General features: G+C 56.5%; 1 protein-coding gene across 1 annotated transcript in view; it reads left to right on the top strand.

Annotated features, from left to right (window-relative positions):
- Window positions 1–4952: 4952 nt before the first annotated feature.
- Window positions 4953–15317, top strand: part of LOC114703973 (copine-5) — a 53329-nt gene continuing 42964 nt past the window's right edge. Inside the window, exon 1 of the mRNA XM_028885020.2 lies at window positions 4953–5238. Within this exon, the coding sequence (XP_028740853.2) occupies window positions 5144–5238 (95 nt within the window). The 5' untranslated portion in view covers window positions 4953–5143. The remainder of the gene's footprint in view (window positions 5239–15317) is intronic.

The following is a 15317-nucleotide window of genomic DNA, read 5'->3' as shown; positions in this document are numbered from 1 at the left end:
GGAATAAATGTTTAATGATGCGGGTGACGGACAGTCCTCTGGTGGCACTGGTGCAGAGACTCTGGGGGTCCTTATGAAGGACTCAGCACTTCCAAGGGCAAGAGTGGGCTTCTCAGCCACTCACCGGATGGATCAAGCGCCTGCCGCGTGTGATCTATTTGTGACTGCGCTGTCCTCGGGTGCTGGGAATCAACGGTGAACGGAACAGCCCTGGTTCGTGTAAAGCTTTTCCTAGTGGGAAAACCGACAAGGTGAAGGGAGATAGAGGAAGGCAGGGGTGAGTGACAAGCTATGTCAGGGGTCTTCCGGGAGGTCTCTGTGAAGGGCTCGGGCACTGAAGCGCACTGGGAACATTTTCCTAGGCAAGGGAAAGAAGACAGCAGGTACCAAGGCCCAGCCAGGAAGAAGGCCAGTGTGGTTGGCTGTGGTCACTCACGTGATGGAGGAGATGCAGCTGGAGAGGTCGTGGAATGTTCCAGAGTGAGAGGATAACCAGGGAGGGTCTTGAGCAGCAGGGGGACACAGGCCGTGTGGGTTGAGTGCATGGGCTGCTTCCGAAGGTTCTAGGACCTGGACGGTGAGAGCAAGAGGCCTCCATGGCCTGGAGAGAGGTCGGTGGCGGAGGGAGGAGGGGGAGAGCAAGGCAGGCGTGGTCGGGCTGGGGACTGGTCCCAGGAGAAGGAAATCTTGGGCACAGCAACTTTCTAGGCTTCACTTTGTGTTGGTGGCACCAAGCAGGATGGAGAGGGAGGTCCTGGGGGACAGTGGACATTTTCAGGGAGTCTCACACCCTTCATGCCTCTTCTACCCCAGTGCACATGGCTTCACCCCACCCCATCTGAGGTCTGTGCTGGCTGCTCTTGGGTATCCAGCCTCACTGTTATTATTGGTTTTCTCACTGGGGGAAGACTCGGATGATCTTGAAACTCATCGCTCTCCTGCGCTAAGCTTTTCAGCCATCAAAGGGGATTAATCTACATGGTCGCCAACTCAAGCCCCTTCTAGCGTTTCTATTAATGGACAGAGTCACATCCTGCATCTTGATCTTGCCTCCTTCCTCCTACCGCTACGTGGTTTCAAATCCCCCTGCCTCCTGGCTCTCCTCCCCCCCTCCCCCACCCAGGGGCTGCCATGCATAGCAGTGGTACAGGATGTTTGCTACATAAGAACTTCTAAATAAGCAGGTAAGTGTGTGTGTGTGTGTGTGTGTGTGTGTGTGTGTGTGTGTGTGTGTATGTCTCCAGTGCAGCCCACACCTGCCAGGCCCAAGGCTGTGTTCACCAGCAGACACTGTTCTCAGGTGTAGTGCGGGCACGCCCCGCCCCCCCCCCCCCACTACAGCCCCCTTGCACATCTCCGTGCCAATCCAACTCTCCATCAGTTTTCTCTGGCCGTATCAGGGCAGATCGGAGGGCAGCACTTACTCAAAGTGCTCTAGGGGGGAGGGGAGAGGAGGGCCGCAGCAGCTGCCTCTTCTGCAAGGAGCTCGGCCCCCAGCACTTTCCCCCTCCTTATCGATGCTGCGAGTTGCCTCTCAAAATTGCTCTGCCATCATTAACACCCCGAAGCAGGTCAGATGAAGGCCGTCTGCAGTCTTGGACGGCGACGGCAAAGTGCTGACGCTGATTATCCCACGTCTTCCGGGCACGGCCCATTCCGTGCTCATGGTTCTTAATCAGAGGGGTGGCGGTGCTTACGTGGCGGGCGGGCCAGGGTCAAGGTTGCTTCTAGTGGGTTCCAGGACCACAGAGCCAGTCTGAAGCACGTGTTAGGTCACCAGAGGCTTGTCTGTGGTCCGGGATCCACAGTATACCTTCTAGAGAACAAATACATCCCAAGGCAACACCCAGGGGTTTGTTCTGAGCCATCAGTGAGTGATTCATTCGAGCAAAGGCTGGAAGCCATGCTCCTGAGACTTAACATCAAGTTTTGGGTTCTGGGCCTCACTGGTTGGTTGGCCATGGGGCAAAGAGGTGCCCCATTCTGGACAGGCTCGTGGCAGCCGGAGCCTAGCATTGTGGCCGCCTGGCTTCAGCTACCTCCACCAACCTTTAGCCTCTACTCCAGAAACACACACCATGGTTGCCAAGCACAGATCTCTGGCCTGGGCTCTCCAGGTCTCCCCGAAGAACGCAGCTCAGCCTCAGTCTGCCGGCTGTGGGGCCAAAGTGACGTCCAGTGCTCGTGTGGACCCGCTGGAGTCCGCAGCTCAGGCTGAGCCCTTCCCTGGCCCTGGGACAGTCCCTGCCACTCGCCACTCTGTGTGTCAGGCTAGGAGCATCAGAAGGTGAGCTCCTCTGGAGCTGACAGCTGGCAGAAGCCACCCAAACATTCCCTTCCTCGGGCAGCTGGGGTCTGAGGAGTCCGAGTCCTCCTGCTGGGCCACCTTGCTTTCCCTGGCATCTCAAACACTCTGCCCAGTCTGTCCCAGGGAGGATTCCAGCACCCACACCAGGGCCTCACTCACCGTCACCTCCCCGGCAGGTTCTCCTGCTTGTCCCCCGATCCCTGGCCCTTTATGCCAACTTCCTAAATGCCGCCCAGTTCTGTCTGCATGTCCAGAAGCCTCACTAGCCTGGGACTTTAGGGACAGATGCCATGTCTTTTTGCCCCATGTTGTTATTTTTGAAACAGAGTCTGTCTACATAGCCCTGTCTGTCCTGGATCTCGCTCTGTAGACCAGGCTGGCCTAGAACTCACAGAGATCCTCCTGCCTCTGCCTTCCCAGTGCTGGGATTAAAGGTGTGCACCACCACACTGGACTTTTTAGTTTTGTGTTGTTGGGGTTTTGCTTTTGTTTTTTTTTTTTTTTTTTGCTTTTTATCCAAGCCTAAGACAGAACTTGACAAGAAGTTACCAGATACAGTTTGTTCCGTTTTGCCAAAGAGCGCCAACAGGGGCGTAACCACTGGGGGGATGGGACACTACAGACTACACACCTCTGCAAGGAGACCCAAGTCACCGTGAACTCCAAATGCTGTCACTTTTCAGGATCATCAACAGACCTTTCAGATAAACAACCTCCTTGCCTCTCTATGGCTGCCACCCCAAACAGGGCCAGAACGAGAGAGAGAGAGAGAGAGAGAGAGAGAGAGAGAGGAGAGAGAGAGGTGTCACCTGTTGAGCTGCACTGCCCTTGTCCATGCTGTGGTGAAGGGAAAACCTAATCTTTGCCCCATCGTTTAGAATTGTGTTTTAAAATAAATTCCTAACCATAGATGTTGGCAAGTTATTTCAAACCTTCATCTTTTGTGCCATCCCCTAACATGGTGTTAGAAACTGGACTCACTCTAAAAACACATCCGGAGCATTGGGCTGGGAGGGAACTTCTCCCGAGGCTCCTCTGCTGTTCATTCTGTCTCATTACCATATCGACCAATAGTTTCAGACATATATTGACTAGCAGCTCACTTGTGGTTCCGACTGGATTTTGCTCTAAATTCGAAATCAATTGAAAATTGAAAAACAATAAAAAAAAAAAAAAAGAAAAGAAAAGAAATAAGTGGAGACTGAGTTGTGATTTGTGCAGGGAGGGCCCCAGGCACAACCCAAAAGTCACCCCCTCTTCTGGCTTCCCCGGGGAATCCCAGCATCCCTGGCTGCCTGCCCCAGGTGACAGAACCGAGTCCAGCTGATCTGGAGCTATAGGTAAACAGAAAACACTTGTGCAAGTCCAGGGAAGGTGTTCTGTTTGTCTTCAACTCAGGCTGACTGATGGATTGAAAACTGATTTCAAACAGCACCCGGGCGGACCTGACCAGAAGGCCACCACTGACAGGCGACAGTGGGGTGGTGGGCGAGGAAGTTGAAGCTCCATCTCAGTAAAGCTTACACGGAGGCTGAGGAGGGGCCCCGGGTGCTTTTGCTGGAGAGGAAACTACGTACACAACCTCCCGGAGCCGGCTTGGCGCTGCAACCCTGAGCCCCGGGGGCGGGCCTGGTGCGGCAGGAGGCTCCAGGCCTGGCTGGGGAGACACCGCCCGGGAGATGTTTTGACCTCCCCTCGCTCTCCAGTGCAGGGCTCTCAGCCCGGTATACCGGGAGCTGGTTGCAAAGCCAGGGAGCTGAGGCCATCCTCTCAGTCTCCTGGAGGAAGCTTCCAGACCCGGGGGTTGGCTCAGCCCCTATGGTCACGATGGGAGGAGGAGGAGGAGGAGGAGGAAGGGGCTGGGTAAAGAAAGGTTCTGGTGACTGGCCAGGACCAGTGTCGGCGGGCACCAGAGGTGGATGGGCAATCGTCCACTGACCCACCCTACCTGCCTGGGAAACCAGACCTGCCCTTCTGGCACCAGGCTCTCTGCCACCTCCCCAAGGGGAGATGGAAAGCCAGCTCTGGGCTTAGACCCTCCGGTGGTGGCGCGCACACTCAGCAGAGCCCTCTTCCCCGAACCCCGCCTAGATGCTCCCGAACAGGTGCCCCTTAGGCAGTCAGTCCCCCTCCCCTAGCACGCAAACCCTGGACAAGTGGGGTGGAGGACTGGCGCAGGGGGCGGCGCGCGCCCTGGGACCGGCTCTGACTGTCGCCAGCCCCGTCCCCGTCATCCAGAGCCGCGTCCCCACGCCCGCCACGCGCGTGCACACACACACGCGCACACTCTCTCACACACACACACACACACTCACCGCTCCCACACTCGCTCCGCGCAGACCCCGCCCCGGCCCCGCCCCGGCCCCTGCGGGCGGCCCCTCCGGCGCCCGCGGACCCCGCACGCAGCGCGCGCGGCTGGCGGAGGCGGCGGCAGCGACTCCGGGCACATTTGATTTTCCCGCAGTCCGGGCGCCCGGAGCCGGAGCCCTAGCAGAGGACGTGGCGCGGCGCCCCAAGCCCGAGGCGGCGCGATCCTAGCCGCCCCCCCACCCCGCCCCGCGCGCCCGCCGAGTCCCCACGCCCCCTCCGGGCCCCCCTCCCCGCTGCGCCCCGGCTCCCTTGCCGCGGCTCCCGCCTCCCCGCTGCAGCTCCCGCGCCCCGTTTCTCCGCGGCCCCCGCTCTCCGCCCCCTTCCCGCTCGCACTTCCCACGCCCCCTCTTCGTGTTCCTCTCCTCCCCTGGCCGCCCAGCCCAGGGCTCCAGCCGCTCTCCGGAGGAGGCGTGAATCGCGCAGGAATATTGACTAATTTGGGGTGGGGTGGGGGGACGGTGGGCGATGGAGCAGCCCGAGGACATGGCGTCGCTCAGCGAGTTCGACTCCTTGGCGGGCAGCATCCCGGCTACCAAGGTGGAGATCACCGTGTCGTGCAGGTGAGTCGCCTGCCGCTGGGGTCCCCCTGCCCCGCCCCGGGGCGGAATCCCTCTGTCTCTAGAGCTTCCATCCTTTGCTTAGCGAGCCGCTTTTTAGTGTCGTGGTCTCCCAGGCGCCCCGCTGCCGGTCTTCGGAGACCCCCTGCCCAGTGGCGGGTGGCGACAGCTGAATGGGCAGCCAGATGGGGGTCAGGTTCCCAGAAAGTTTGCGTTCGGAGCTGTTGCTTCCAGGACAGTAGGAAGACACAGGAACAGGGGTCCCAACACCCGAGTGGGAAGGGGAGGAGCTGCCCCAGGGTCTCTCGCGCTGGCTTTCTCTGATTTACCCTTCCCCAAATGGAGATGTGAGAGTGACTGGCGCCATCCCTCCCAGGCATGACCCACTGTGCCTCCTGTGACCTCCCTTCTCCTCTCCTGGTCTGTGCCCCAGCCTCCCCTCCTTCCCCCTCCTCCACTCTCTCAGAACCCAGGATTTGAAAGCCTCTTGCAAGAAGAATCAGCTGGGACTCTCAGAGTGCGGGAAGCCCTGGCAAACTTAGAGTGGCGCCATTAAAAACCAGTAACTCGGATGGAAAATCTTAAAACCAAAGGGGTGTAGGGCTGGTGGTGGGATGTCAGAATCCCCAGGCAAGAGTGCGTTTTGTAGGCTGCCACCCCCGAGCCCCCTGTGAGACCATACAGGGTGGGAATGACTTCTCTGAGGGCCTCCCAGGTTCTCCTAACTAGCTGCCCCAAGGGTGGCCAGGCATGTGGCTGACCCTGGGTTCACTGCTTGGATAGGTCTGTGAGGAACACTGTGGTCCAGATAAAGCTCACCTTGAGGCCTTGGCAATAAGCCCACAGCGCTTCTAGAGACCTGTCGTACCCTTCCCTGTTCCGGATCACTCACCTCCGCTTCTTGCAGGTCGCTGTTGGATTACTTTGTCCCACCCCCATGTCCCCTCAACTCTGAGTGACTGAGTTGAGACACTGAGGAAGTGTAGGTAGGCCTGAGATGCTGGCCTGGGGGTATGGAAGAGGATGGATTCTGGAGAACTTGTTCCTGAGGACTGGAGGGCTGCTGAGGTGGTGTCCCCAGCCAGGCTCTCCAAGGGGCCTACTGTGGTGACTCTCAGATGTGTGCTCACCCCCCCCCCACACACACACCTCAGTCCCACGCAAAGACATTTGAATCTGCCGTTACTCTGCTGGAGGCTTCTGATGGCGGCCCATTAGCTCTGGTCTCACCTCCTCAGCTGTCAGCAGCTGCAAGCTTGCCCTCCTCCTGTACACAGCCTTGCCTCCTCTCCTTCAATCATGCCTGTCGCCTTCAGGCTCCTCAGTTGTCTCTCAGAGCCTTCCCACCTCTGGGCCTCTGAACAGCCTGTTCCCTACCCAGAAAGGCTTCGTGCGTCCCATTTCCAGGGGCGTCCTCCTCTTGTCCCTAAAGACGCCAGCCTCAAGCACTGGCGTCCACATCCCCTGGACCCGGAGAGCGGAGCCTGTGCGTGAATATGGGCTGCAGGGATGCCCCTGTGACGGGCCCTAGGTCCTTCCACCCCAGGGAGAGAAAGGGTGATAGCCGTGAGACTCTCGGTCAGACATCTTGTGAGGGATCCCTGACGTACCACTCGGGCAAACTTTAAGCCTTACTTTCCCAGCTGTCAAGTCCGCTTCCTCTCCGGGAAGCCTTGCTCGCCGAGGTCACTCGCGTGCTTTGGACACCCAGTGGGTACAGACACTACAGCAGGTGGATGATGTGGTAGGCACAGAGGGCCATTGCCACACTCAGCAAGTGGCCCAGATGATCGGCCCGAGACAGAAACTCTTGGCCCCTCTCCGTTCTCTAGAAGCATCCAGAGGATGTAGGTATTCTGCATGTGAGGTACCTGCTTCAGGAGAGTTCCTGGAAGTTGGGTTCTGGGTGAACCCTGGCGTCCATCCCTCTGAAGGGACATGATTCACGTTTTGTAGAAGGCCTGGCCCAGGCTCTCCTGAGATGGAAGCGAGGGAGATGAGGACAGAGAGCCACTTGGAACAGAGGGGAGGTGGCAGAACAGTCTGGGTGGCCTTGACTCTGTAAGATCCATCTCTGCTTTAGCTGGGGCCGGTGGTCCAGGTCCAGCGGAGGCGGAGACCTGAGGAACCCACAATGCCATCATACCCTTTATCCATCCCATGCTCACCAGTGAAAGAGTCCCTTCTGCAGCCTGGTCAGCACTAACTGGAACCCCCACCAGCGAAGATTTTGGGGTACCCTGCCCTGAGCATCTCAGTGACCCTTTCTGGCAACTTCCTCCAGATGGGCAGCTGGGGGCAGTGTTTCGGGGTGGCTGATGAGTTCTCTGGCTCCCTTGATCCAGCCCCAGAAACTCTGCCTTGTCCTAGCTGTTCTAGACACATGCTGTGCCTGACCTGGGCACTGGTTAAGAATGTGAACTTGGCCAGGCCTGGTGATTCATGCCTTTGATCCTAGCACTGGAAGACAGAGGCAGTAGTATCTCTATGAGTTTAAGATCAGCCTAGTCTACAGAACAGTCGGTTACGCAGAGAGACCGTGCCTCAAACAAAGCCCAACAACAAAGAGTGTGAGCTTGGCTTTAATCCCAGCACCCAGGAGGCAGAGGCAGATATCTCTGTTAGTTCCAGGCCAGCCTGGTCTATGTAGAGCTTGGCTCGTCGCTCCCTGGGTTCAAATCCCAGCTTTTCCTGTGATTGAGGATCAAACCGATATTACACAAGGGTATTACCACAGAGGCACATCCAGCTCTGTTCCTGGGATCTCTGAGGAGCTGATTCTCCTGTCTGGCCTCAGTTTCCTCCTCTGTAAAAGGGCAGAGTTAACCCTGTCGATTACAAGGATGTGATGGGCCAATCTGAGAACAGTGGCTGGTGTCATCACACAGTCACGGAGGTCTCCACATCTACAGGGATGTGTGGAGCCCTGGAGATTGCTTGATGTCGTGATTCCTGGAGCAGAGATGGTTCGAGGAACCAGATTCCAGCAGACATAGTATAAAATGTGACTGTCCACACTCTCCAGCCTGGTGCTCTTCCTGACAGTCTGGGACCGCTCTTGACCAGGAGTGTTGGCCGCTCTGGAGACCCATTCAAAGCTTACCTGTCCCGTGACCCCTTCTTCCTCCAGAGGCCCCGTCAGGCTGGCTTCCCTGCCCTATGCTGGTAGCTGCATCAGCTCTATGGTTGCAAAGAACGGCTTGCATTTTCATACTACAGGAAGCCTTTGTGCTCGGGCAGGGTCATATTGGAGAGGCATGCAAGGACTCCCGAGACCAGGCAGGCTGGCTGGATGTCTACTTGGGATCTCACACAGCTTTCCTTCCCCCACCAGCTGGTAGGGGCTGGTGAGTGGCTAGGCTTTTGCCCCAGAGGTTGATTCCTGCTGTCTGTTCAAGCTAACATAAGGCATCCTGTGAAAAGAGACAGCCCAGCTCTGGAGCTGTGTCCCGGGCCTTGTAGACAGGTGTGAGTTCACGCTGAGCACTTTTGAGGGATGGGAGATGGGGGTGGGGGAGGCTGGGGGCATGGTGGGGCATCGATAAGTCAGCATTAGGGAAAAGAGATCTGTTTAACCATTGGCCACACCCAGATATTCAACAAAGCCAGGGAGGGTAATCACGGCACAGGTTGGACACTCACTCCAGCTGAGCAGTTGGCATCCTTGTTAGAAGGACCCATATCTGCCGCGTCTCTAGTAACGGATGCCGTCTAAGCTAGCGCCTCAGCTCACACTGTCTTAGAAGAGCGGAGCATTAGTTTTCAGCTTCTATGGAATAAATGGCCACAGTTTCCTGAACACATGACTTTATCCTCTCCCAACTCTGTGTCTTGGGGCTAGGACTTCACCCAGAGGTGTGGGCCTTGACCAGGCTGCTGCAGAATTGAGGCTCATTGTCTTGCTGGTGAGGACCAAAGTGACCCCCAGCCGGCCCCTGTGGTCCCCGCTAGCTGCCTCCCCAGTAAGGCAACTGACCTCCTGCAGGCTAGGGGAAGGCTGGCTCCCCCAAGGGCTGTGACAGCAAGATATGGATCTCTGGACGAGAGACTTCTGCCTGCCCCATCTGCTGGGGCTTTTGTTTTTCTTTTCCACCCTTGCCCCAATGTGTGTGTGTGTGTGTGTGTGTGTGTGTGTGTCTGTCTGTCTGTCTGTTTGTCTGTCTGTCTGTGGGTTGATGTCATCCTTGATTTCTTGTCCACCTTATTCATTGAGGTAGAGTCTCTCAGTGAAACCCAGATCCTCTGTCTCACTTTCTGGGGGATGGGATTACTGCGGCTGTCATTCCCAGCCTCCCAGCCGGCATTTCTCTGGGTTTCTGGGGGACCCCCGGCTCCAGTCTTCATGCATGCAGAACAAGTGTTTAAGCTGCTGAGCCATCTCTCTGGCCCCCCACTGTGGCCTTTTAGCTCCCTGACAATCCTCTGCAGTAAATTGCAGTGTTTCCTTTTTTCCTGCCTTGGAAATCAAGGCTCAGAAAGGTGGAGGCTTGTGCCTGAGGTTAGTTAGCACCAGCCGGGTGTGGAGATGCGCATCCACAACCTGTGCCCTCAGATGTCAAGGGGTCCGGCTCTGTGGAGATCACGATGAGACCCAAGTAGCAGCCATTGTAGGTAAGACAGGTCCTCCCTCAGGCATGGGAAAGGCCAGACACAGAGACTTCTTTAGCCGAAGCCAGCCTTCCATGGTATCCTGACTGTAGGGCCCTGGCTTCCTACCCTCCTCTCCCAGCTCACATTCCTTGTGCTCAGACTCCCGGGCTGGTGGAGGTGGGGGAGATGACCCTCCTTTGAGAACAGAGGGGAGGGAGGGGGGAGCTCAGAGAGCTGACAGGCTCCGTAGGAAGCTGTTGGCTGTCTGTACACGGAACAGACCTGACTGCTAGTAGCCTGGACCTGAAATAACTCCTGTTCTCAGATGAAGTGAGTCGAGGTAAGCTGTCTCGGGGCTGGTTTGTCAGCCACTTTGCCAGGAAGAACCCCACCATCATTCTGTTTGGTTGCCGTCCAAATGGCAAGCTTCATTGTCAAAAAACCTGCCGCTTCTATACTCAGTGTTGCAACTGCATCCGAGGACAGGAAACAAACCGTGGAACAAAGGGTCTTTCTTGCACAAATCTTTTTTTTTTTTTTTTTTTTGGTTTTTCAAGATAGGGTTTCTCTGTGTAGTTTTAGTGCCTGTCCTCGATCTCGCTCTGTAGCCCAGGCTGGCCTCGAACTCACAGAGATCCGCCTGGCTCTGCCTCCCGAGTGCTGGGATTAAAGGCGTGAGCCACGGCCGCCCAGCACTTCTTGCACAAATCTTTAACCATCCCTGGGAGTGGCCAGAGCTGGACCTCACGTTCACTGCTGCCATTTTTGACATAAGAGGGTCTCCATCACATCAGAACCTGTGCGGATTCTGTTGCTGGATGGGCAACCATGGCTTGCAAGATGGCTCCATGGGCTACCTGGGCTTCTTGAAGCTACAAGGGACCTAGTGTTGGCCTCTTGAGGTCTGACTCCTCACCTTCTCAGGTCTGGGGACAAGGAATCCATTTGCCAAGGAGTCATGCCAACCCCTGAATACCTCTCCTCCTCCTAGTGTGACAGGCAAGAAGCCAAGTTGTGCACCCTTGCCAACCCCTACCAGACACCTCTGCCCTCAGTTTCCCCCCTGCCCAGCCATGCAGTCCCCACAGTGGAACAGCAGCATGGCTTTGGGGGCAGCCTGATCCTGGCTGTCCTCCTGCCGGAGAATGTGAGGAGCCAGACCTCGAGGCCAGTGCTGGGCCCCTTGTGAGTACATGTGTCCACGGAGGCCAGAGATATCCCATCCCCTGGAGCTGGAGTTACAGAAGCTCTTAAACCACTTGATCGGGGCGTTGTGAAATGAACTCGGGTCCTCTGGAAGAGCAGCGAGTGCTCTTCACTGTGGAACCATTTCTCAGGCTCAGATAACTGTCATTAAAAAATATAGACTGGGGGCTGGAGTGATGGCTCAGTGGTTAAGAGCACTGACTGCTCTTCTGGAGGACCAGGGTTCAATTCCCAGCAACCACATGGCAGCCCACAACTGTCTGTAACTCTGAGATCTGACACCCTCACACATCTAGACATGCAGACAAAATAGTAATGCACATAAAATAAAGATAAATTATTAAAAAAAATTAAAAATAAAAAAATATAGACTCATAAAACTCACAACAGATGAGGGAGAGGGAGGGAGAGAGAAGGAGGGCAAGGGCGTGTGTGTGTGTGTGTGTGTGTGTGTGTGTGTGTGTGTGTGTGTGTGTGGTGTGCGTGCCCAGAGCAATGCCGGTGAAGGAACCTAGGGCCTGACAGTTCCCTAGCAAGCACTTTAGCGTGGAGCACCATGCCTCGCTGGTTTTGTGAGACAGTCAGTCTCAGTGTGTACCTGCAGCTGGCCTTGTTGGGAGTCCAAGGCCAGCTCCACCTTCTCACCTCAGCTTCTCCAGTGTCCAACTATGCACAGTTTTGTTTCGTTTTGTTCTTTGAGACAGGGTCTTACTGTGTCGCCCTGGCTGACCTGGGACTCACTGTAAACCAGGCTGGCCTCAAACTCATAGAGATCTACCCACCTCTGCCTCCCAAGTGCTGGAATTAGAGGCATGCAACCACCAGTTCTATCCTATGAGCATTTTTAAAAAGATTTTCTTTATTATGTATGCAGTGTTCTGCCTGCACACTGGAAGAGGGCACCAGATCTCATTATAGATGGTTGGGAGCCACCATGTGGTTGCTGGGAATTGAACTCAGGACCTCTGGAAGAGCAGCCAGTGCTCTTAACCTCTGAGCTATCTCATCTCTCCAGCCCCCACGTGCATTTTTATTAGGCAAACAACATGCATGGGCTCCTCAGCAGGTGAGCTCTTTCACTTCAGATGGTGAGGCAGGTGATGCGTACGCCGGGACTTGAGGGGAAGCCATGGAGAAGAGACCTTCAAGGAGCAGGAAAGTGCGTGCAAAGGCCCTGGGGTAGAAAAGGCCTTGCTCTGTGTTTAGACGTGCAGGGAGGTCACTGTGGCTGGAATAGGACGAACATTTGGGGTGCACAGATGAGATCAGAGAGGAGGGGGGCCACAGGAAGGAGTTTTGGTTTATTGTTCTCACAGCATTGGGGGATGGATCTCGTTGAGCGGTAGTTAGGATTAACCTCTCTACAAGCAAGCCTCTGGCTGCTGAGCAGTCCCTAGGCTGCTGGGGAGTGGGTGCATCAGGAAGTCGATGTGTTGCTAGGCAGGCCAAGTGGAGGGTGGTGAGGGTGGCATGGAGAGAAGTGGGCAGTGGCTCCAGGTAGACTCGCTGGAGCTCCCTGAGAGGAACAGGCACCTGGCCACGAGACCAACAGGGCCACTTCCAGTTTCTAGTGGAAGCTGGTGGCTAGTGGCTCACACCTGCTCCGGGAGGCAAATGGGTGACACCCGTGTACCGACAAGAAGCAGAGGTGTGGGGAGAATGTCCAGGGTGACAGATCGCTGTGTGGCCAAGCAACCCAACCTGGCTGCTTCTGAGACCACAGCTTTTCCCCCGCCCCTGACCCTGCATCATGCCAGGGCCAATTATGCTGATATCTCGCGGCAATAAGAGCGTTGCCAGCCCTCGAAGTCTCTGGACACCTTGTGAAAACGGCTCGGTAGGCCTGGCGTGGCTGTTGGGCAGGGAATGAGTGGGACGCGAAGGCAGTGGTGGGTGCCAGACACCCGGGTCCTGCCTCCTGTGAGGGCTGGAGGTTATGGATGCCCTGCCGCTCCTCTCCGACCTGTCAGTGGGATGGAGGGGCCACAGGTAGCTCACATGGGAGACCCCAGTTTTGTGACATTGGTGCCCCTGGGCAGCCCCAGTGACTGGAACTTCAGAGGTCAGATCTGTCCCTTGGGATGTGAACGGGCACCTGCTGGCGTTGGGACACAGGGTCAGTTGAATGTCCCAGGTTGAGTACCTGACAAAGGACCTGGCTGATTGTGAGAGGGGGGTCACCCCTCATCCACTCCATTGACTAGGTGTTCAGTGTGAAGTTGGTTTTGAAAAACAAGGTGATATCCATGTGCTCTCAGGTCCTGGCGCTCTCTGTGGGTCCGTCATTACTACCTGGTGTCCGTTCATCTGTCCCTAGCACCCGAGGCTGGGATCATACTGGCTGCTCTCCTGCCTCAGCCTCCCAAGTGCCAGTGTGTGTGCCACTATTTCCAGCTCAGAGAAACCTGCCTGGCCTCCCTCCCTTCCTCTCTCCCTCCTTTCTTCCCTCCCTTCCTGCCTCCCTCCCTCCCTCCCTCCCTTCCTCCTTTCCTTCCTATGCTGGGGATTGAACCTGGGGCTTTGAACATGCCAAACGAGTGCCCCGCCACTGAGCTATAACCCTTTTGACTTTTGTGTTCCCCTGAGACAACTAAGTTGCCAGGCTGCCACTGAACTCACCAAGTAGCTCAAGCAGGCCTTGAACTTGTGATTCTCCCACCCCAGACTCACTCGCAGGTGGCCAGGACTACAGGCCCGGGCTTCCAGGTCTAAGCCTCCTCCTAACTCTTGCAGCCTCATGGTTTTCTTTGAGAAGTGGATGATGATAACAGCAGCAACAAACCTACATCCAGTCTGCTTAGTGTCCGGGGTTCGTGGTCCCCACTGAGGACCCCGGGCCAGCAATAGTGGAGGTACAGGCTCCTGACACACTTGCTCACCTCCAGCCAAGTGCAGGCTCAGCGCATCCATGAGAGAGAAGCAGGGGATGTAATTACTCCGCCCATAGCTCAGGCAAGGCAGGGGTCCCCCCTCGGACTGGGGCTCTGTTTCAGCCCCCACCCATTCCCCTCGGCCTCTCTGAAGTGTCACCCCCCAGGTCCCTTAAGGGGGTCCTCCATCACATTCCGCTGGGACCTCAGAGGCTCCTGGCTTCACAGCCTGGTACGGTTTCTCTCAGCCTCCTGAGTTGGAAGCGAGTCCTTGGGGGTGGCAGGAAGCAAAGGGCCTCGGCTCTGCTTTCCCAGCCTCGGTTTAAGGAACAAAGGAGGCGAAGCTCCAGGCTGCTGAGCAGACAGCTGAAGGATTTTATGCTCTTTTGGGGGAAAAAATACATTTTGACTGTTGGGGAAATTTTCTCTCTCTCTCTCTCTCTCTCTCTCTCTCTCTCTCTCTCTCTCTCTTTCTCTCTCTCTCTCTCTCTCACTCACTCACTCACTCAGCTTTCCCAAAGTAGAAGCAGAGGGAAAACATTTACGGTCTGGTTTAGTCTGGTGTGGTCAGTGCCCTGGTGGCTGGGGCTCGGCCTGGGGCTCCGCCTGGTCTCCCAGGCTGCCCTGGCTGTGTGCCTCTGGGCAGGCTGCCCCCTCCTCTGAGCCAGGAGTGTTCAGTGGGGTAGGTGAGGGTTACTGGGGACCTGGCAACTGTGAGGGATTCTCAGGGGCTGAACAGCCATGTCTTGGGGTCCTTGGCGTCCAGTGGGAGGTTGAGGCGCCGAGACAGAGGGTTTTGGCCCAAGATACTTATTTGGATCACTCTGTCAGAAACCCAGGAGGGGGCTGTTGCGTGGGGCAGCAGCCAGGTAAAGACTCAATCCCCACCCCAGACCTACAAAGCCAGACTCCGGGAAGGCCCCCCAAGAACCTGCCTTCTTGCTCCCGGGGACTGAAGTGAGCCCCAGGGAATGAGAGGTCCATTGCTAACCAGTGGCGCGTGCTTCTCAGGAACCCTGCACACCCCATTTCCATCAAGTAAGAAACTGGGTTGAAGGGTGCACAGGCAAAGGGGGGCAGTGGGTTGCTGTCAGGGAGGGGACCAGGATGGGGACCCGGGCAGGGGTACTCACAGCCATGGGGTCCAGCTCAGATGATGAGATAGTCAGTACCCTCTTCAGGGCAGGGTTGGGCCTGGCTTCTTGGACCAGGAAGGGTGGAGGTGGCTTATGGCTCCCTTTCTCCCCTCTGAGCCTGAGGACTGGACCTGTAAGTCCCAGGTAATGCACATTTATTGATGTGAGCAGCCCTGGACTATACTGAGCCCCGTTTTATAAATGGGGAAACTGAGGCATGAGATAGCCAAGTCACCCATGCAGGGCTGGGATGCAATGCAGTTTATCTGCAGTTAAGGGG

This window comes from Peromyscus leucopus, chromosome 16_21, assembly GCF_004664715.2.
Source record: "Peromyscus leucopus breed LL Stock chromosome 16_21, UCI_PerLeu_2.1, whole genome shotgun sequence".
NCBI lineage: Eukaryota > Metazoa > Chordata > Mammalia > Rodentia > Cricetidae > Peromyscus > Peromyscus leucopus.
Note: the sequence above shows the minus strand (reverse complement) of the source record. Positions and strands in the feature narration are given on the sequence as shown.